A 21,797-nucleotide genomic window follows, 5' to 3' on the forward strand; every position below is an offset into this window, starting at 1 on the left:
CTCACATATTAACCCCTCTTCTCTTTCTGCCTTTCTTCTCCTTTTCTCACCATCTTCTCCGTCATCCCTCCCTCTCTATTTTTCTCTGTGTCTATCGCCTTCCCCTAATAGCCGGTGCCGCTGACGACAACGGTGTTTCGAAACAACTTGAGTATAGGTTTTAGTGACAGAGAGAGAAGAGATGTGTTTCTTTTTTTAAGTCTGAGCTTTAAAAACGCAGAGAGAAGAGAGGGTGAGATGGTCGGATGAAGGGACAACTGGAAGGATGGGGGGCAGTAATAGCACCGAGACGACAGGGGCTTTGGATACTCTCTAAGGACACACACACACACACACACACTCACTCACTCACTCACTCCCACACACCGTCTGGGGACTCAAATCTCAGAGCAATTTCTAGGCCGGATGATTGGCAGCTTGATGCGTATTCTTCCCCTTACAAGACCGCCTGATAACTCCAGCTATCCCATTCCATTACGCCATCCCTCCCTCTCTCCCCATCTTTTTTGTCTCTCTCTCAACACCCCCCTGTCCCGGCCCCCCTTCTTCTCCCCTCTCTCATCCCTCTTTCCATCCTTCTGTCCCCCCTCTCTGTCTCTCTCTCTCTGGGCCTGTTGTGGGGCTATTACAATGACAGAGGCGATAAGGGACATTTATCACATGTGCGGCGGGGTGAGCAAGAGAAAGCCCTCAACAGGTCTACGGGGAGAACACACACACACACACACACACACACACACACACACACACACACACACACACACACACACACACACACACACACACACACACACACACACACACACACACACACACACACACACACACACACACACACACACACACACACACACACACACACACACAGCGTTGAGACATACAGAAATACACACAGTACACACTACATGCACGCGAATGTGAGAGCACCCATGCATTTTATGCACATAAACACAGCCATGTAAATAAACAATCAGAGGTTGCATATGCTTGCACACAACTGCACGCACACACACACACCTAACACACACACACACACACACACACACACACACACACACACACACACAGTGAAACGGTGAATCATCCTCCTTTTCCCCGTTTTGTATTTTGCAGTTGACTGAGGCCAATTCCCCATAATTCAATACAGTTGAAAAATGAAACCCCGGTAAATCGCTACAGCGATTTTACAGATCCCCGCTTATCTTCATAATTCATTATTTCCAAACTGTAACAACATTACATTTCATTTGTAATGCTCCGCCTGCCTCAGCCATTTGCCAATTGTTATATCTTATTGTTTTCCCTCTCCAAGGGGGAGAAAAGTGAGTTATTGGGGGAGAAATGGCGGCCGGCTCCGCGGCGGGCGCTAACTGACTGTCTTCCTCTCCATCTGTCTGTCTGACTGTCTCACTAACCACACAGGCAACGCCACGCTGAGGCACAGGAGAACAGTTCAACTAGTTGTTTTCATTGTGGGCATGTGATAATGAGCCTTTTGTTAGCAGACTTAAAGAAACACACACACACACACACACAATTGTTTTTCAGCACCGTGGTACAGTGAGATCCACAGCTCGGCCGGTGCAGGGCAGAGACTGGGACATTGGGACAAGGATGGGGTGAGGATGAGGAGGAGGTAAGGAGTTAGGAGAGGAAGTTTTGACATGTTAATTTGTCCGGAAAAAGTACAATGAATAGAAGTAAGTCTCTGCCTCGATCTTTTTTGTTTTAAATCCTGCTTTGCTAAAAAATATGTTGTCAGATTTAACTGCTCCTGTTCAATATAATGGCTGCTGATAATGTGCGCTTATTTTTCTTGCACTTGGGTATTGATGGAAGGGTTTTGTGCCAAATGTGAAACTATAAATTATAAACCAATAAAAGCTGCACAGATCCATCTTTGGAATGGCCAATTTTCCAATTTAGAAATGAAAGAGAAAGGAAATGATGCCACTAAATGTCCAGAAAATGCAATCATTTTATCAAATGGCATGACACACTTCACAGCCATAAACTAAAACATATATATATTCCTATCTGACTCATAGCAATACTGCTTGAAAAACCCCACCAGACCTACAATCAAAGCAGCAAAAAACATTCTGCAATGTAAACGTTATACTGCAACCCATAAGCTTTATGTCAATACTGCAGAGAAATATCCTTTCACACCGGGCAGAGCGAGATGACTTGAGGAGGGCGTCTGCGATATTTACAGCTTCAAAAAGAGATTCTTCAAATACAGGGAAAAAAATCACTTGGATCAAACAGTGGAATCGCCATTAATCTGAGGGCTAAAAAGATGCTTTGATGTCTCTTTCTCTCACACACACACACAAACACACACTGGGACACCATCCCTGCTGTAACCTCCCATTCATCACGCTGCAGCCGCTCTCTGGCCCTGCCCCTGTTACTGTACCCTGTCACACTGCTGGCTAAACAAACTGCTCCTTGATGTATGAGGGCCTACACCAGCCATACACGCATTCACTTTTAACTAGCATGCTACCGGCTTGGCACGGCCAGACATCACCTTTACTCCGTGCGTGTGTGTGTGTGTGAAAACTGCCTGTGAGAAATTAACCCCCCAGGTACTGCTTCATAACTCTTTCTTTCTTTCTTTCCCTCCCTCCCTATCCATCTATCTTGATTCCTCAACCCAGGCATTAGTCCTTTATCTATTACACATTAGAGTGTGTGTGTCTTTAGCAGTACAGGAAATGGCTTAAAGTAGAGAAGAAGAAGAATAGCAGGTCTTATGTGTCTTGCTTGACGACAAGCGGCTTCCTGTTGGAGAATGAGTGTGTACATCAGTCTTAATGACGTCTCTTCTTCTCTTCTTCTGTGTAAAGCTGTAACATCAGGTTTATGTGATGGTGGCACCCTGGCACGTGTCAACCCCCACTCCCATATATCTCCCTGTTCTCCCTTGATGCTTTGCAGTTTTTTTATTGACTTTACGTATTTATTGTCTCCAGTCAGTCTGGAGTCTATCGGATGACGCGCTAATCTGGCAGAACGAGATTAACGATTAATTGATAGCCGCGTCGTTATCGATAGCAATTGCCTCCTCCCCATTAATGCACAACACATACTGTACATACACACATATAACCCAGCAGGCATACATGCACACGTACTGGCGCAAACATGCAAACAAGCATTAATGAAAGCACACACACGTCCCCCAACCGCCGACACGCACCACATCGAGCCGCACCACCTATGCACACAGCTAGTAAAGGTTAATTACGTCGTGTTTCTTTTCCACCGTTTTATAGCCGCTGTAAGTTGGAACTGCATGGCCAACATTCTTATCAAGCAATAAATACATTAGTGGCTAACACACCTCGCTGGGGCAGATCATTTAGCTCTGACAAACAAGATTAGAGGGCAGAACGGGGTGGATCTGGACAGAGAGCTGTTAGATCATAGGAGAGGGATGTAGACACCATGAAGACACGCTCTATTTAGTCTTACTGTAATGAAGGAAATGGCCTTTCTCAGGAGTGCCATAACTGGAGTGAAGGGGTGGGGAATGAGTTCATAGTCAATAGAGATAACATAGATGATTCACGTTGAGTTAGCAGCAGTGATATGGACAGTGTGTCTGACTCTTGTCATACTTATGTTTTGCACCTGGGCCATAAAGGATAATATATCAGTGTTTTCAGAATTTTTGTGATTGAGTGTTAGCAATTAGCGTTTAGCATTAGACTTTTGTTGTGCTGTTAAGTAATCCGTGATAAGTGTTTTATTACTGCCAGATTTGAGTCAGAGTTGCTGACTTTTATCACATAATAGTTTGCACCTGGGTCAGGAAGGCTAACATACATATGTTTTGAGTTTTAGCAATTTTGTGTGAGCAGTTGGCTAAAACATGAGTGACTAGCATTTATAGGCTAATTGAAATCTTAAAAGTTAGCATTAACCCTCATTAATTTCATAATTTAAAAACTTCCATCCATCCATCCATCTTCTCCCGCTTATCCGTGGTCGGGTCGCGGAGGTAGCAGTTCCAGCAGAGAGCCCCAATCGTTCTTTTCCCTGGCCACATCAACCAGCTCTGACTGGGGGATCCCAAGGCGCTCCCAGAACAGCGAAGAGATATAATCCCTCCACCTGGTCCTTGGTCTCTTCCCAGCTGGACGTGCCTGGAACACCTCCCTAGGGAGGTGCCCAGGTGGCATCCTAACTAGGTGCCCGAACCACCTCAACTGGCTCCTTTCGACGCAAAGGAGGAGCGGTTCAACTCCGAGTCCCTCCCGGATGACCTAACTTCTCCCCTTATCCCTAAGGGAGACACCAGCCACCCTGCGGAGAAAACCCATCTCGGCCGCTTGTACCCTTGATTTCAAAACTTGATTCACAATTTTTCGGTTTTCGATTAGCAAAATTACGTGGAACAAACCTGCCCTTTTTAAAAGACTACTTTAAATGGCGACGGCAATTTTATTCATCAGACGCAGATTTAAAAAAAAACAAACACATCCTATAAGGAAATGTCACGGCAGTTAAACTATGTGCCATTATGACATTACTTGTGAAGTGTTTAGAAACATTTCTAAACCAATTCGAACACAGGCTGATAGCTACCATGGTAAGCTGTATCTGTTAGCCTGCATAATTAGTCAAGTAGGTTTTGTAGCTTTGGTAAACGACATGTAATCAAATATGTGTTTTTATACACATGTGATGTCAAGTTAGGCAGAACCATTACTGACGGTATAACAGCTCCATTCTGAATGAATTGTGTTGTTGTGACTGTTGTCATACATATGTTTTTCAAAGCTTACAGATGTGATTCAATGTATTGCACCAGCATTGCACTGAGCCTGTAACATATGACTTGAGTCAGGTGAGGTTTAAAAGTATTTGCTGATCGGGGAAAGTAGTGGACAAGCCTGGTAATTTCATTTAAGTGTAATAACCCTTACAAACACACACAATTTTCTTTAAACACACACTGCTAACCCAAATACAGCTGCACTCACCTCTTCTTGCTGAGTTAAATTGGCAAATATCAACTGCTGTGTACAGAGGCAGACAGGCAACTCTATACACACTCTACTCTACACACACACACACACACACACACACACACACACACACACACACACACACACACACACACACACACACACACACACACACACACACACACACACACACACACACACACACACACACACACACACACACACACACACACACACACACACACATTTGAGACACCATTATTTTTTTCATGTCAGAGGAAAAGGATGTCAGCAGACAAATCCAAAATTCAATCAATCACGACGAGGTGTCGTCATTAGGTCTTATCATACACAGGATGTGATTGTGACAGGCCCATGTCTCTGTAGGCGTCTGCTGTTGGTAAGTGCACACACAGTCACTCAAAGGAACACATAAGCACCCACATAAGCATAGTGTATTTAGACAGAAATATGCACCTAGTCAGCCACACACAGAACAACAAGTTTGTCTTATACCACACACACACACACACCTCAGGCAGAGCACTTTGTACTGCCACAGCCTGGGGACCATTAGCTGTATCTCATTCCCATTACAGTGTGAGACAGTCATAGAGAGAGTGTAACAAGCTGATTGGTTGCTTTCAATACGCAAAATAAGAGCATATTGGAGAGATCACTAGATATGAAAATGTAGCCTGAAGCAAATTTGAAGGCCTCTTATTTAGTAAACACGCGACACTGAGCTGAAGCAACATTTAGCTTCAATTCAAAATTAAAATTGTGGATGAATAGTGCTTTGATTTGAATAATCACACAGAACGGCTGTTTTATGAGTCTGGACCTAATTCAGTATTCCATTCACAAAAGCAAGAATTTTAAAGGATTTGATTTAGCTGATAAATCTGTTTTAATGCACAAAAAAAAGGTTACTATGAATGTATAAAAGGTGGTATTAATGTCTCATTAAGTAATAAAAAGTGTGGTTTTCAACAGTGGAACTCTAACTAATGTCTAACTAAAAGCTTTCATGTGTATGCACTTAAACGGTAACTTAATGGTCCTTATTATCCCTACTATTAAGGCAGTATGGAAGTCATATCGAGCTTACATTGTGATTTAGAACAAACAAACAAAAATGTAATTTAGCACTACGAGTCACATTAGGGATGCGTGTTATCCACGGCCCACAAAGCGATCATGTGCACCAAAGCATACCTTTTTAAAGAGTTATACTGGTGATTCTGACTCACATATGAATATTTAGGGGAACTGTTAAAGGAACGTATCATTCAATTAGGGAGCGGGGGAGATGTGTTGAGGCCCAGGGTAGTGATTGATCCAGAGCAAACACACAACAGCGGGCTTATTTACGGACTGAAATGAGAGGCAGATCTTTCAGGATCAAGTGCTCTCAATGTTTGGAGGAGCGACGTCCTCGGCATAAACTACCTTTAAGCTCTCAATCTGACACACATACGTGCTGACAGCAAATCATCTCTTCTGTGTTGTTGAAATCAAGTCTTTGGTGGAGATATAACCGTAATCATCTAAAACTATGTACTGTATATGTAGAGAAAAACTGTTGGGATTGGCATGTCTTGAGTGATTTATTTTTGAGATAAAAAAGGAACAAGGCCTGAGTTTTGCAATAGAAGGAAGAGGTTAACCCACGCTGCCCGACAATTCATGCTGCAGTGTAGCTACAGCTTGTCCGTTAACTCTCCTGAAACCACACGCACAGCCCTTTTTCTCCTCACTGCAACGGCTCAGCAGGTGCTGGTCCTGTGACAGCGTGTAGTTACAGGAAGTGAGTACAACACAGACAGGCGGGGGGATTAGCTAACATTGTGGTGGAAGCAGGGAGGGAGGAAGGAAAGGAAAGGAGACTGGGTGATATAAGAGACAGAAAAAAAGTGTTGGGAGGTAGGAAGTGTGTGTGTGTGACTGTAAATCAGACCATAATAACATAAACCGCAAGGCCACAGAGTCGTGTTACCCTGTTCTTACTGGAAAAATGCATGGCAAGCACACACACCTTTTGTGAGTTTGGGTACGCTTCCTTAGATGTGTTATTAGTATACCTTCAATGGTGATAAATATGTCGCTTTTATAGACGACCAAATGAAAGGCAACTTCGTATTGATTAAAATAAGGAATTTCTCTACATTTGAAGTGCACACGAGATATAAAACAAAGGAGTAACCGTTTTTTTTAAATAATAATGCAGAAATGTTACATTCTATTCCTTTAATGGTAATTGCCCGTTTAGAGATATGATTGCTTTTGCTGTTTTATTCTATAGTGCCAGATGTGTGGGCAACTCTGTTCCCCTCATCAGCACAAAACAGCTCTCATTACACTCACATTACTTCAACAGACACCAGATGGCATTCATTAGCACACGCCGACACACACACATCAACACACACGCACACACATGTATATGGCATAGAGCATCTTCTGGCCTATTATTCTTATGTAAGTAAACGTGGGCCGGTATAAATCTGAGCCTTTTAGCCATCTTCCACTCACTATAATATGGCCATCATCATTAGAATGCCCACACACACACGCACGCACACACACACACACACACACACACACACACACACACACACACACACACACACACACACACACACACACACACACACACACACACACACACACACACACACACACACACACACACACACACACACACACACACACACACACACACACACACACACACACACACACACACACACAAAGCGTCTTCTCTATAATAAGGCCATCACCATTAAAGCTGTCAGGGCCCGAGTGTTGAGTATTACTGCCGAGAAATTACACCTCACTCACCCTGTATGACATAGTGTGACCAGCAAACACACACACACCCACCCACCCACACACGCACGCACACACACACACACACACACACACACACACACACACACACACACACACACACACACACACACACACACACACACACACACACACACACACACACACACACACACACACACACACACACACACACACACACACACACACACACACACACACACACACACACACACACACACACACGCTCTCCATCAGTCCCCAAACACACATGCCTCCATGTATGTATGTGCATGTGATGTTGACAGTATCTGCATGTGTATGTGTGTTTCCTGTACCTTCCCATCTTTGCTACAGGGTGAATTGTTCCCACCATGCATCGCGGGGACCATTTAATTTTCAACAAGAAGACCACAGACCACCGCTGTTTGACGTTTTACACACACACATACACATTTTAGCTGGGGAAAGATGTGGTGGGCTCTCACTAATAAATGAATTACTTCCTGAAAAATTGAGGCCGGAGGTAGATCTATTCGCAGACCTTAAGATACCATTTTCAGATAAACGGTGATTTAAGGTGGAAAGGATGGAGTGGAGTGGGGCACAGGAAGCGGGAGGAGCTTATAGTAATAGTGAAAATGATGAAATAAGTTGCTATAATTTAAACGACAATGGTCAGATCAATCACAGTGGTATATAATCAAGTGCCACTCAAGATTTAATCATTTCTTAAGAGTTTACATATTTAATCATGATTGTAATTTATTTCTAAGAATGCACTTCATTCCGTTTTTTTTTATATTCTTTTAATTTATAGTCATGGTATAATTTAATATATTTACAATCATCATGACAAGTTCTGTATGTGACACCTCCCATCATGCATCTGGGCAACAGGCTCATTAACATACAGTATTTCTCATTTCATTTGTGCTCCTGCATTATGGTCGTATTATCCATTAAGAGGCGATGCAGTTGGACCATTGGTGATGAACAGTTTGTGAGGTGTTCCTAATGTGGCCGCATGTAGAAGATTGACTTATCATTCATGGACAACGACTTGTGGCATTGGAATCCACACACTGGCATCTTTTTTGAGGACAAAATGCTGTCTAAATATCTGTTTGGCTGAAGTGGCTGGCCCTGAGCACATTTCCCTGAAACCATCAAACACAAACAGACACACACAATGTGCCCGGAGTGAGTGCTGACGTATTTATCACATTAGTATTAGCCCTTCTCTCTGTCACCACAATCCTCACAGCTGGTGTTGACATGCGGTCCCCTGCAGCACCCCCGGGGCCCTGGCATGTGTGTGTGTGTCTGAGCGAGTGTGTGAAATCTTTTTTATATTCCCTACAGTTATAATTTCTCTTTGTTAAAAAATAAGCTCTTCTCAAGAGAACGTGTGACAGGAAAAGGGGTATGAAATGGGGGAAAGGCAGTGAAAAAGAAGGAGGAAGGGAAGAGGAATAGGACATAAGAGAGGAGAGCAGGGTCAGCGAGAGACGAGGGAGAGACAAAGATTGGTGATGCCAGTTTCCATATGACAAGTGGCGACGTTATGAAGATGGACGGGCGGCCAAGACGGAGCGCCTGACCTTTCCCAAAATGCCACATGTCACCGTGCTTTTATGTCACTCCCCGCAAAACAATATGTCAGGGGCATAAAAAATCATTACGCCCTCACTGAATTATGCTGTTATGGCACACCGCAAAAAAATAATCATTAAGATGACATTATTTCACGCTTAACTAGGAGGAGGACGGAGAAGGGAGGGAGCGTGAAGGAGGCTCTTTAAATGTATGGTTCCTCGTGATTTCGTGAGTAACGTAGCCGCTGTGAACCATTGTCTTTTTTAGATGTATCGTTATGACTTTTATGCTTTGACGTGGGACTTTGGGGAAAAGCGTAAAGAGCAGCGATGATTGCACAGAGATCATGAGAGGAGGTATAACGCCTCACAATGGGGCTGTGCAGCACTGATCTTATGAATATGGCTGTATATTATGGTCTATTTAAAGTGAGCATCCCGAAGCTGAGAAAGGCCTCCAAGGGACATTGACTCAACAGAAATCCTAAGAGGCGAGATGGGACGTCTAATAAGAACCCCCACCCGAGAACTGAGCCATGTAATAGTCGTCTTACAGCTCCATAATGTCTCTATAGGATGTAGTTACAACGATTCAGGGTGGGAAATAAAAGTTCAACACCTACCAGAGATTATTAAAATAAATGGAGTATGTCGCAAAGGTTTCTCATTTTAAAATTCAACTGTGTGGCATTTCCATCCTGGGCAAGGGTTGTTTTGAGAGCACGCTGAAGGCTTTAATATGAAGCATTGGAACCAGTTATCTCAGGAAGCATGAGGGACAAATTATGATTTGTAGTATTGTTCAAATCCTTTGATTTTAGCGATTTAAAAATACTGATTGACACATTTCCTAAAGTATTTCAAAATATCAAAGACATTTAATTATCATAATGTTAGCATTTTTTCCTAATTTCTAAAAAATCCTGACCTTTGCTGATGATGAATATTTGATTTCTCATGTTATCTAAAAAACTAATTAAAAGAGTAGTACAGTTGAATACTAGCCAAAAGATTGTCAGTACCACATGTCATAGCCTTTAGAACGTTTAGACCAATCAGAATGTGTTGTGGCCTTTTTTCTGATCACACTTATTATGGAATACATTGACAAACATTGGGTAAAAGCCTTTCCTCTTGTCTCATGTTTGTGGGGAAACAAGAGTATTGGTTGAAGCGGTTCAGATGGAGGCTGGCACATGATATAGCACGTTAACCCGCTGGATAGAATGATGCCTTTATGTCCAATTGAACTATTGATCTGAGGGATTGCACAGAGGCACAGTTTGACATTTCGCCTGGTATTTCAGCTGGAAGATGTTCTAGCTTCAGACATTTGACCTATATAACCCTGAACATGACTGCACACACCAACACACTAACATGCTGTATACACACACACACACACACACACACACACACACACACACACACACACACACACACACACACACACACACACACACACACACACACACACACACACACACACACACACACACACACACACACACACACACACACACACACACACACACACACACACACACACACACACACACACACACACACACCGTCCTGTCCGAACGGTGTGTGCATGTCGTCAGTTCTAATAGCGCCTGACATCAGCAGAATTGAGTTTGGAGTCAATGTGGATGTCCTCTGTAAGCCAATCATCCAATCAGCGCTCTCCTGACTGTGTGGGTCAAAGGGCAGGGTGATGTCATACTTTCTGACAACATGACAAAAAGCCTATGAGAGAGGCAGAGGGAGAGAGAGACAGTTTCTCATAGGATTCGGGGTGCTACCGTGGCACAGTGGTGGACTGAACACACTCATATACACACACACGTTAAGGACCCCGTCTGCTTCTCCAAATCTGGCAGCCAACAATAAAGCACTCAGTGAAACATTTATGACTTTCATAAACAAGAGCCAGTGATTAATGTTAGCCCTCTTCTTTGGGATTTCTAATAAAGTATGACACATTTACACCCGCGGTCAACGCAGCCAAAGCCCTATTAAACATGTCTGAGAGGATAGATGGCCATGTCGCACACACATTCACACACTCTCACTCACAGAAGTAAAGGATATTAACCAAACAATGCCCTGCTCATGTTTTTCCATTCAAGTCATAATAATCGGAGCACCCACACGTCAAATTTGCCGTGACATCTAAGGCTTTTCCGATTAGAGCGTGTGGCTGGCAGCGAATCTCCTTACTTTCCCCCTATAAATCTGATTGCATTGAGATCGCCTCTCACTTGTACTTGTCCCTTAGTCTGGTTTAAAAGCTGGACTGTGCTGCAAGGCTTGTGAAACCTGTGATATATTATCGCAAATATCGAGAGGGGGAAAAAACATCAACAACAAAACTCGGGCTGAAGATGTTGATGTCTTTATTCGCCTGTTTCCTTCGTGAAAATGACTCAGTGAGAAACAGTTGTCGCTTATTTTCCAGACTTTGCACCTTTTCTGATATTAAAATGACGTGTTGCATTAGCGTAACAAAGGACATTTGAAGTTGTATTGTTATACAACTCAAATGTTGCCTTGAACAGTATGTTGCTATACATTCTGTACAACCTTCAAAGACGAGAGGGTAAAGGCTTAAGCAATATTATAACAAACTAAAAAAAGGTGATAGAAAATGTTTTCCCTCCTTCCATTTTCTTGTTTCATTGCTGCTTTGATTGTAAAAAACATTATTTCTGTTAGGGGATCTGACTGAATATTAGACCTTACCCTAGAAAACAGGGTAAAATGCTATAGATGTAAGAGGGATGCTGTAAAGGGAAGGGAAGGATACATATAAAACCTAATTCCACCTGGTCTATTTGCCAGGGATTTTAAAACCCATATTAGCTGTGAATACTATTCAATTCAACATGAGCTTGGTCCACTAATTTAGCTCTGCTGTGAAATCCTTTGAGTAATTTTCAGATTCAAAAGGTCAAAACACACCAAGCTGTCAAAGCATGGAAAACTCAAATGTAATCTTCTTATTTGCACTCCTCCTGTTGCTATGTCTCCCTGCATCCTTGGGGTTATTTGGATGTGAATATCCATGAGTGTGTGTTGTGTGTGTGTGTGTGTGTGTGTGTGTGTGTGTGTGTGTGTGTGTGTGTGTGTGTGTGTGTGTGTGTGTGTGTGTGTTTGGTAATAAGCTATGCCATGACTCCATCTCTCCATTATACTGTAATCATCTAAAAGTAGAGAGAAACATTAAAGTGGTAATGAGGACATTTTAAGAAGGGAAAAAACATTAGGGCCAATACCACAGTAAGAGCGCCACTCAAACTTGCGTTCACCTTTAGCTTCCATCCAAGTTACAACAGTCACATTTGCTGCTGTAGATGCAATCATCTTACTAGTTTAATATTAGTCCTGTTTTCTGTTATTCCATTCAGCCACCTCAGACTCATTACCAGCAATGGTGTCATGGTAAGATCATCCAGACTATGATGATTATGGAAAAAAATCGCTAATACAAACCAAGTTACGTTTTGTTTTTGGGGAATAATTAATGAATGCTGAAACTGAGATTTAAAATAATGTTTGTTATAAAACCAGTATCCATTTATGTTTCCGACAGACAATGGTGCTACTTGTTAATTGATTGGTCCATTATTTGTAAGTGTGTGCCCAAATAGTTAGGCACTTTAATTACAGCTAACGCTAGCTTGATCCTACCCATGACTTAGCAGATGAAAGAAGAGTAGCATCTCAGTGCTAATCTTGACAAGCTAGGCTAACTAGCTTCCACTTTCTGAGGGGAGACTAGTTAGCCAACTGCTAGCATTTACTTTTCAAGTGAAAGATACATTTTCCCGCATGATAGGTCTCCAAAATGTTAAATGTTATAAAAGGGTCAGGCGTGGTGAGTAAGAGACAGTACAAACGCAGTAGTGCAATACAAAATATGACTTTCTAGCAATGGCAGCCAACAGCTGCCAGTCAACCATGCACTGCCATTGGAAAATACCTTCCCAGAGGACTAAATGCTGTTTCCAAATATATGTCCAAAAGCCTTTTTCTACTCTTGAAAAATGAAGAAAATAAGCACAAGAGCTACATTACCATAACTGCGTTTCATTGTAAATGTATGAAAGTAAAACAAATGTTTAGAAGGTGTTAACTTCCTTTAATTCATGATTCCCTTAAACTTCTCCTTCGACTATACTGACTTTCCCACCATGTCTAGCCCTTTTCACCCCAGTCCTACCCGCTGTTACCATAGCAGCATATTGTCCCAGACTTTACTAGGAATCCTATCGCCCTCCATCCCTAAAGTACACCCCAGAGCCACCCATTGCTTTATTGCCCAGTGTTGTTCTCTGAAAGACTGGAATTCGCTGAGGTAAAATCGAACCAGATATTTAGACTGAAAGGGGGTGAAAAGGAGGGGAAAAGATTTATAAAACCAGTCCTTTGGTTTTGGAACTGTTTCACATTATTATTGATATTTATGGTGATGGTTAGGATTATACATGTTTCCAAACGATGGCAATTATCATCCTGTGATCGTTTGAATGCATACAAGGTTGTTTGTTAGTGATTATGCACATTCCTGATAAATAGCCTTAAAGTTATTGCCAAGAAAATGAAAGAGGTAAGAAAGGGATAAAGCAAGGAAGCAAGGGAGGGTGTGTGAGGCTGTGTGCTTGAAGGGAGGGGAGGGTTTAGGAGAGCGAGCCTGCCGGGCTCCCTGCTGGGCCTCCATTCATTGAAGCTCTTTTACAAGGGACCCTGCCTGGCAAAAAGGGGCAAACTTGCCAGGGTAAAAGGAAAGGGGTGGGCAAGTCCATTCGAGGATGCAACTGTTGCTATGTGGTGGGAAATACAGTAGTGTGCTTTGGTCTCCCTCGGTTAAATAAGTGCTGAGAACTGCCAAAGCATCTAAATATAACTGAATTCAAATCATTAAATAAAGAGTGTATAACAATAACCACATGTTCCTGATGATACCGTATCTTCTGGCTGTTTGCTTGTGGGGGGCTCTAATTGTGACAGTACGATCCGTGTGGGAAGTAAGGGTGGTGTTAGTGGAGGTGGTGGTGGTGAAAGGGGGAACTCTTATTGTGAAATCCCGGTGGAGGGTAATTGGAATTCAATAGGAGTTAGATCATGGCTGCTGCCTTAGTTCCTTTGAGGGAAAAGCTATGGGGGATTAGCAGTCGTTAGCCCATAGTGATGTGAAGTGGAAAGGAACAGCTGGCTCTCAGCTAGCCACATGGGGTGTGTGTGTGTGTGTGTGTGTGTGTGTGTGTGTGTGTGTGTGTGTGTGTGTGTGTGTGTGTGTGTGTGTGTGTGTGTGTGTGTGTGTGTGTGTGTGTGTGTGTGTGTGGGTGTGTGTGTGTGTGTGTGTGTGTGTGTGTGTGTGTGTGCGTGCGTGCGTGTCATTTTTGTGTGTGTGTGTGTGTGTGTGTGTGTGTGTGTGTGTGTGTGTCTGTTTGTGTGTGTCATTTTTGTGTGTAAGAAAAGAGATAGTAAGCGGTAGAGGGTGTTTTTCAGTATGTCACCTTCTCTCCATCTGGGTGTTAGCGAGTGGGTGGGATTGCCTCAGAAATTCCCTCTAAAAGTTGCCTCACCACAATGGCTTTGGGATACATTTACTAGTTTTACCCTAATGGCTTGTGACTGTACTTGGGATAGCTTAACACCCTTTTGAAATACATTCTATTCCATGCTATTCTATGTCCTTTTTCGATCCTTTTCGCCGCCTCCTCAATGGAAGTTTCTAGACCATGGGTCGGAGTCTGCTAAACTGTCATTCCTGCTGTGTTTTACAAGCCCAGAAACACTTTGTTATTTTATATAAAAGCAGCCAGGCAGGTTTGCTGAATACTTTTGGCATTATATGTGGGAGGATGAAGGAGGGATGGAGGGAGGCAGAGAGAGGGCAGGAGAGGAAAGGTGGAATAAACAGCCCTATTAGTGGAGCGGTCTGAGGATCGGCACGTGGCCCCACGCTGCAGCGAGCAGCAACCACCGGCATGATAATGCAACACAATGCTGGAGCATGGCCCTGGACCTTTGATTTGTTTCATGTATCTCTGGGTTAGATTACACTGAAAGCTCCTTTTGAGTTTGCTAACACTTCTAGTTACGGAGTTACTAAGACCTGTGTCCTGTCTAAATATGGTATTATCTATGGTCACGACATTTGGGTATACGATGACCCTGGATGCTCATTTCTAACATTTACAAAACCATTTAACAGTTATGTCTTATACCTCATTCACACCAACGGTGTTTTAGGGCCGGTTCGGAGCTGGAGCTTGAAAAGCACCGGGTTTTCCTCTTCACACCGCAGCGGAGCAGCCTCTTAGCTCCGGAATCACGGCAAAAAAAAATCCGGCTAGAGCAAAAGCACCGCATACGTCACGCTTACGTCGTGGCAGGGGCAGGGGTGGGGACGGGATCAACTCCTGAACAACAACAAAAAGCCCACGTTTTATCCAGTTTGTACACAACGATGGAGAAACTTAACAAGCAGCAGTGGTCCACTGAAGAGACCAGCTACCTACTGGGAATCTGGTCTTCCGAAGAGGTACAGAGGAAGCTGGAGCACAATCGGCCATTGTTGTTGTTGTCGGTGTGAGCTGTGAGGGGTTTCCGCAGGCTTTGGCTTTATGAAGCAGGCACGCAAACGGTAACATCATGACGCAAACGATGACGCAATGAGTCGGACTCTGGGCAGTGTGAAAAGAGCCGGAGCTAAACCGAAGAACCGGTTCTGAACCTGAAAAGCTCTAGCACGGAGCTTGAACCGGAGTTGCGTTGGTGTGAATGAGGTATTAGTCTGATCTGGCGCTGATTGATGTTGGCAATCTACATTTTTTCCTGGGTTACAACTTACAACAAGGCAAAACGTTCCATGTAAAGCTACCCGATACGAACCCTTAAGTAATTAATACTAACAAACGAAATAGGGCTACGTACATTTTAGATAACAATGTAGAATAAATAAAAGCTTTGTTCTTTTGTATTAAACAATTACGGCAACTTGCAAATGACTGTCCTGTCTAAGTCTCAAGATGGACTTTAATTTTACAATGCATTTTACCAGTGAATGTCTGCATGGTCATGTTGTATAGTATTTTGTGTATCCCATTTTGCAATCCAAATGTAATCGTATGATAGGTAATTTCTATAATACCAGAGTCACCATAGTTTAATAGCAAAATAAGCCTTGCAGTTACATGGTAAGATTTAAAATGTGCGCAGCAGTGGTTCCCCAACAGGATGGTAAAATGAAAAAAAACTCAGCTACCCACAGAAACCTTTTCAGATGATAGGCACGGCCTCATGAGGGACCTCAATTCAAACGCTGTATGGGATATATCAGACCTTTGTCTCACCCCCTGTGGGGTCAAAACGACAAGACCCACTCCTCTCATCAAAGTCATGTTCTCCCTTTTCCTCTCTCCCTTCCCACCTCTCTATCCAGCCAGGTCAGGCTATTAAATGGTAGAATACATTATAGAGAAAGGGGGAAGGTGGGGGCTAATAGATTGGAATATTATAACCATACAATAATTTCATGAAAAAGTCAAGGAGGGATCATCGTTCTTATTAAGTCCAAGAGAAATTGAGGCTGAAAAATGTTCAAATAGAAAATGTTAATGCCAGGCTATACTGCATGTAATTGTGCCTGCACCATTCCCTGGGCTGGCCCCATTCATGCCACTTTATTAGTGGTAATTGAGGATATGAATTATAAATGGGGGGGTGATTTCTCTCCTCCTTCTCATTGAAAGTGAAGCGTAATGACCACTGCCATTGTTTAACCTTCATAATCTTCTGTTCTCACTTCTTTGCTCTCTCCTGCCCCTTTTTCCTTTTCACTTCTTAACTTGTATGGGTTTTTCTTTTATTATTCTCTCTGCTTATTTCCATTTTAGTCACTCCCCATTATCTCCTCTACTCCTCTCTTTTTTTTCCTTCCCCTTTCCTTCTGTATCTTTTTCAGGCTTCTGTTTTACAGTCCTCTGACCATTGTGGTCTGAAATCTGAACTACAGTATAAGAGTTTAAAGGTACCCTAGACACATACATACATGGATACAAACACACATAATTACACACCCACACACTTAGATGGGGGGGTTGGCGGTGCTTTTTACCTTGCTGTAATTGCTTAATAAGCCCCACCAGTGATGTGTATGCCCCCGGCGAGGGATCCAGCAACGGGGGCTGGGGGTTTTCTTGGCATCGTTTCTGAGAAGTTCACTTTTTTTATTTAGGCTTTTTAAATATCAGCAGCTCCACACCTACCATCCAACAAAGTCCATTAGCCCCGGCCTCTCACCCACGACCAGTCTGCTTTTTATTTACAACATCAAACGTTTCACTTCATTAAATTACCTTTTCTTTCCCCTCCCCTCCTTACTCTCCTTCTCTCAAAGCACTCTTAGTTGCATTTAGTTGAAACATGTTTTCCGAAACAAAAGGAGTGGTGGAGTGTGGGGGGGGGGGGGATAAAACAGCCCTCCGATGCAGTCTGCAGTGGTTTTATAGCGGGGTATAATGGGCAATTGGGAGAAAGTATTTAATAGGAAACCGACATCGCGCTGTAATGCAACTGTTGTTAAAGTGGACTGATTCAGCCGGTGTCTCTGAAACGTGGAGGGCTGCTGTTCGCCATTTTCCCTTTTGAAGTCATTAACTGCCTTTTAAGTGGTGATGACTGCATGAGTCTGTTCTGGAGACACTTGAGTTTGTGTGTGTCCTGAGCGGTGGTGTCAAAGTATGCAGCCAATTGAACACAGTGTGTGCAGAATCAAACCAAACTGTAGTGTAGGTTTTAAGGCGTGGGGTAAAACACAATGATGCAGGTGGATTCTTGGCCAAAAAAAAGATAAAAACTTTAGTTGAATATATTTTCTCAGTAAAATTATGTGTTGTCACTTAACCCATTAAACATTCTGACCTGGATCTATTTCTTCAAAAAGTGTGCCCCCTACCTTAATTATAAGTTCAAATGAAATAAACAGAATGTGATACAATTACATGTGTCCATTTCTAAAGTGTTCTAACACAATTGATTGCTGTTTAGCTCCAATCTCCCATAAGATATGCAAGACGTTGTGTGTAAAACCCCTCTGAAACCCAAATCTTTTACTCACATTTTTTTTCTTCTCCGCCATTGATCGAGAGTTTGATTTGATCTAGGTCCCTCATGTACTGCCACATCTGCAGCTTGTACTGCTGTGTGAAGCGGGCGTCAGCTGTGTGAGCATATAAATGAAACCAGAGAAGAATGAAAGCTAAACATTCTCCAAGATCAATATCCCAATATCTAACATCAGGGAACTCCAATAAGTACAACGCCAGGGACACTTCAATGGCAACATCAAGGCAGCAGGGTTTACACATACACACACATACACACATGCAAACGATTAGTGGGTTTGAGATAGTGATCAGGCAAGCACCATAAAATCAATCCTACTTAGGCGAAAGGAATAATCCATTTGGGGACAGGTTTCAATACGGTCCATACTAACCATGTCACGGTGAAGCTCTCACCAAAAGCAATGAGGATAATTTGGGGCAGAGATACATTGGCACATTTTTTTAAGCAATGAAATGAGGTCATATTGCCGGAAGCAGAGATAAGAATTAGCAATCAATGTTCATCAAGGTGGTTAAACTAATGGGCCTAAGGCCAACAAATGTGACCAAATACTGCTGGTTAAAATCATTTTAAGCTATAGGGTTCGCTTTTGGTTGATTGAGGCATTGGGGACATTTTGACCCTTTGCTTTCTCATCAGAGTTTAAGATTTATACCTGACTGACATATTATTTAAACATGGATTAAGACATTCTACAGATATTTGCAGATGTGACCTATGATGGGTTCATTTAATAAAAAAGGAGACAGAGGAAAATGTTTATGAAAACTCCCTCTGAAATTCCTCCTTTTTGCTCATCTGTCACCCAAATTATTAAGTAGCCTCCATTAGTCTTAGGGCATCTTTGTTTGGACAATAAGCAATGAGGCTGAACTAATGACCCTTACCCTAATCACGTCAGAGGAGAGGTGGGTGCTCCTATAAACGTATCTGTGTGTGTGTGTGTGTGTGTGTGTGTGTGTGTGTGTGTGTGTGTGTGTGTGTGTGTGTGTGTGTGTGTGTGTGTGTGTATTTGCGCAAAGTAGTGACCCCAACCGCCAGTGGTCATCATAGCACTGACCACCACTGGTCGATACCCTCCCATCTATCCAACCATCTTACCCATCCTTCCTCTTCCCACAAAGCCCATTCACGGCCCCAATCAATGTCAAATTATGTGTTATTTATTGAATAATCAAAAAGGTATTATAGGTCCGACTGGCTGACTAGCCTGCAGTGATTGACAATAAGGAAATAGAAGGTGGTGGAGGGGGGGGTGACTATTTATCAGCCTAGCTGCCATGCATGCATTTAAAATTAGGGTAATCAGTTGGCATGTAAACAGTAGGCCCAGCAGCTGGCTGCCAGACAGCTAGGCTATTACTCACTTGCCTCTTATCATCACTGACGTGTATGTGTGTGTGTGTGTGTGTGTGTGTGTGTGTGTGTGTGTGTGTGTGTGTGTGTGTGTGTGTGTGTGTGTGTGTGTGTGTGTGTGTGTGTGAGTGTGTGAGTGCGTGTGTGTGTGTGTGTATGTGTGTGTTTCTTTGAATGCGTGCATATATCAAGAGTATGCATTTAGGGATTGGTGGTACTTGTGTTTGTTGTGAAAGAGTCTGTGTGTGTATATATGAGCTTCTTTATATTATGTATATTATGTATTATATTATGATCCCCTTTAATCCAGCTTTTTCTGGAGCTTTCAACCCTATCCACTGGTCTTCATCAGCTGATAAAGTTTGCTCAGTCATGGTCATGTCGCATCACAGCAGAACTGTCTCTATCAAAACTGAGCAACCGTTGTTCAAAACAGCATGAGATGCAGCTCAAAAAATCAAGTAATTAATCTTTGATATAAAAAGTTTTTGTGTACATTATCTTTGCTATTTTGATCTGATAGGTAAAAATCATATTTCTTTGATTCATAAAAGTTTATATTGTTTATATGACAACATATGCATATACGTTTCTAAAAGAAAATTAGGGTATATATGGTTTACAGTCATTCTTAACTTTCTTAGCTGAAATTTGTATTTACGTGGATACCATAGTATTCAACACAGTCTTTTGTGACAATGGTGGCATGACCACACACAAAAAAAAGAAAAAGTATTCATAATCAATGCAGAAGACTGTAGGGGTTAAGATTTGAAACCCCGAGTCCCTAGGCCACTTGTAAACTAATCTGCCAGGGCAGCCTTTGTGTCAGAGGTCAACAGACATCATTACAGCGGGTGTGTAGGGGGCAGAGGAGAGGGCGAGTCTGCGTATGTGTGTGTGCGTTAGTGTGTGTTTGTGTGAAGGGCAGATGAGAGGACAGGGTTGTCCGCTGTGGGCAGATCGTCTTTCTCTCCAGAGCTTTGGCCTGTGAGGATTGGCTGCATGCGGCTGGGTTAAGAGTGGAGGGCTCACTCTGACAGGGAGGACCAGACTTGGCAGACAAGACCTGATTTGTATTACAAGCAAACACTACTACAGACTGCAAGGAATAAAAGCTTATGATAATATCTTAGTTTGAGTGTGTGTCAACGGTAACAAGATATGTTTTAAGGACGAGGAGTACTATGCCATGGATTTTTAATGCCAGTCGGTATATTTTGTGACGGCTATAGCTTCGAAAACCGTGAAAGATATAGAATGAAACCTTACATTTGTTTTAGTTGAGATCAAAATGAAGGTTGGGTTCGAAGATGGGTGTGGTTCAAGAAAGGGAGCCGGTAGGGGGAGGAAGAGGGGAAGGGACCAATGAAACGAACCACTTTCAGCACCTGACCACATTTCACAGGTCTAATGCCATTGCAAGATGGTCTTTAGTAAGGGATTATGAAACTCAACATGGTTACTGTCCCTCAAATTCAAGGTGCACCATGTCCACCATGCACCATGTCTTTGTCGAAACCATGCATCCACTATTGGACAATAACAAGGATATCTGAATTTGAATGCCAGTTCACCTAATTCCCAACAAAACAAAACAATAATTGTAATTCTAGAAAAATAACATCTTTGTAATTTGGATGAACATATCCTTTAATAGGAAATTAAACGTGTGTACAGCTATATCTGTGAATGCACAGTACACTTATGTCTATACATGCGTGTCTGTCACGCTGACTGAGGTTAAACCTATAGCTTCAGGGTCTGTCTCTATGTATTAAATAAAGTGGCGTCTCGGTGTGTTCCCCTTAAACAGCCCTATCAATCTGGCCCACTTATGGACTCCATAAATTACAAGCCAATCACAATGCCTCACTAATGCTCTGGC

The 21,797-nt window shown here is 42.7% G+C and overlaps 1 protein-coding gene across 11 annotated transcripts in view; it reads right to left on the reverse strand.

The window, feature by feature from the left end:
- Window positions 1-21,797, reverse strand: part of rnf220a (ring finger protein 220a) — a 294,921-nt gene that overhangs the window by 60,399 nt on the left and 212,725 nt on the right. For 7 of the 11 annotated variants that reach the window (XM_079648068.1, XM_079648065.1, XM_079648067.1 and 4 more), the window contains one exon: window positions 18,543-18,644. The exons of the other annotated variants lie outside the window; for them this stretch is intronic. In XM_079648068.1, coding sequence (XP_079504194.1) covers window positions 18,543-18,644 — 102 coding nt within the window. The remainder of the gene's footprint in view (window positions 1-18,542; window positions 18,645-21,797) is intronic. 11 annotated transcript variants of the gene reach the window in all.

This window comes from Notothenia rossii, assembly GCF_949606895.1.
Source record: "Notothenia rossii genome assembly, chromosome: 9".
In the NCBI taxonomy this organism is placed as follows: Eukaryota; Metazoa; Chordata; class Actinopteri; order Perciformes; family Nototheniidae; genus Notothenia; species Notothenia rossii.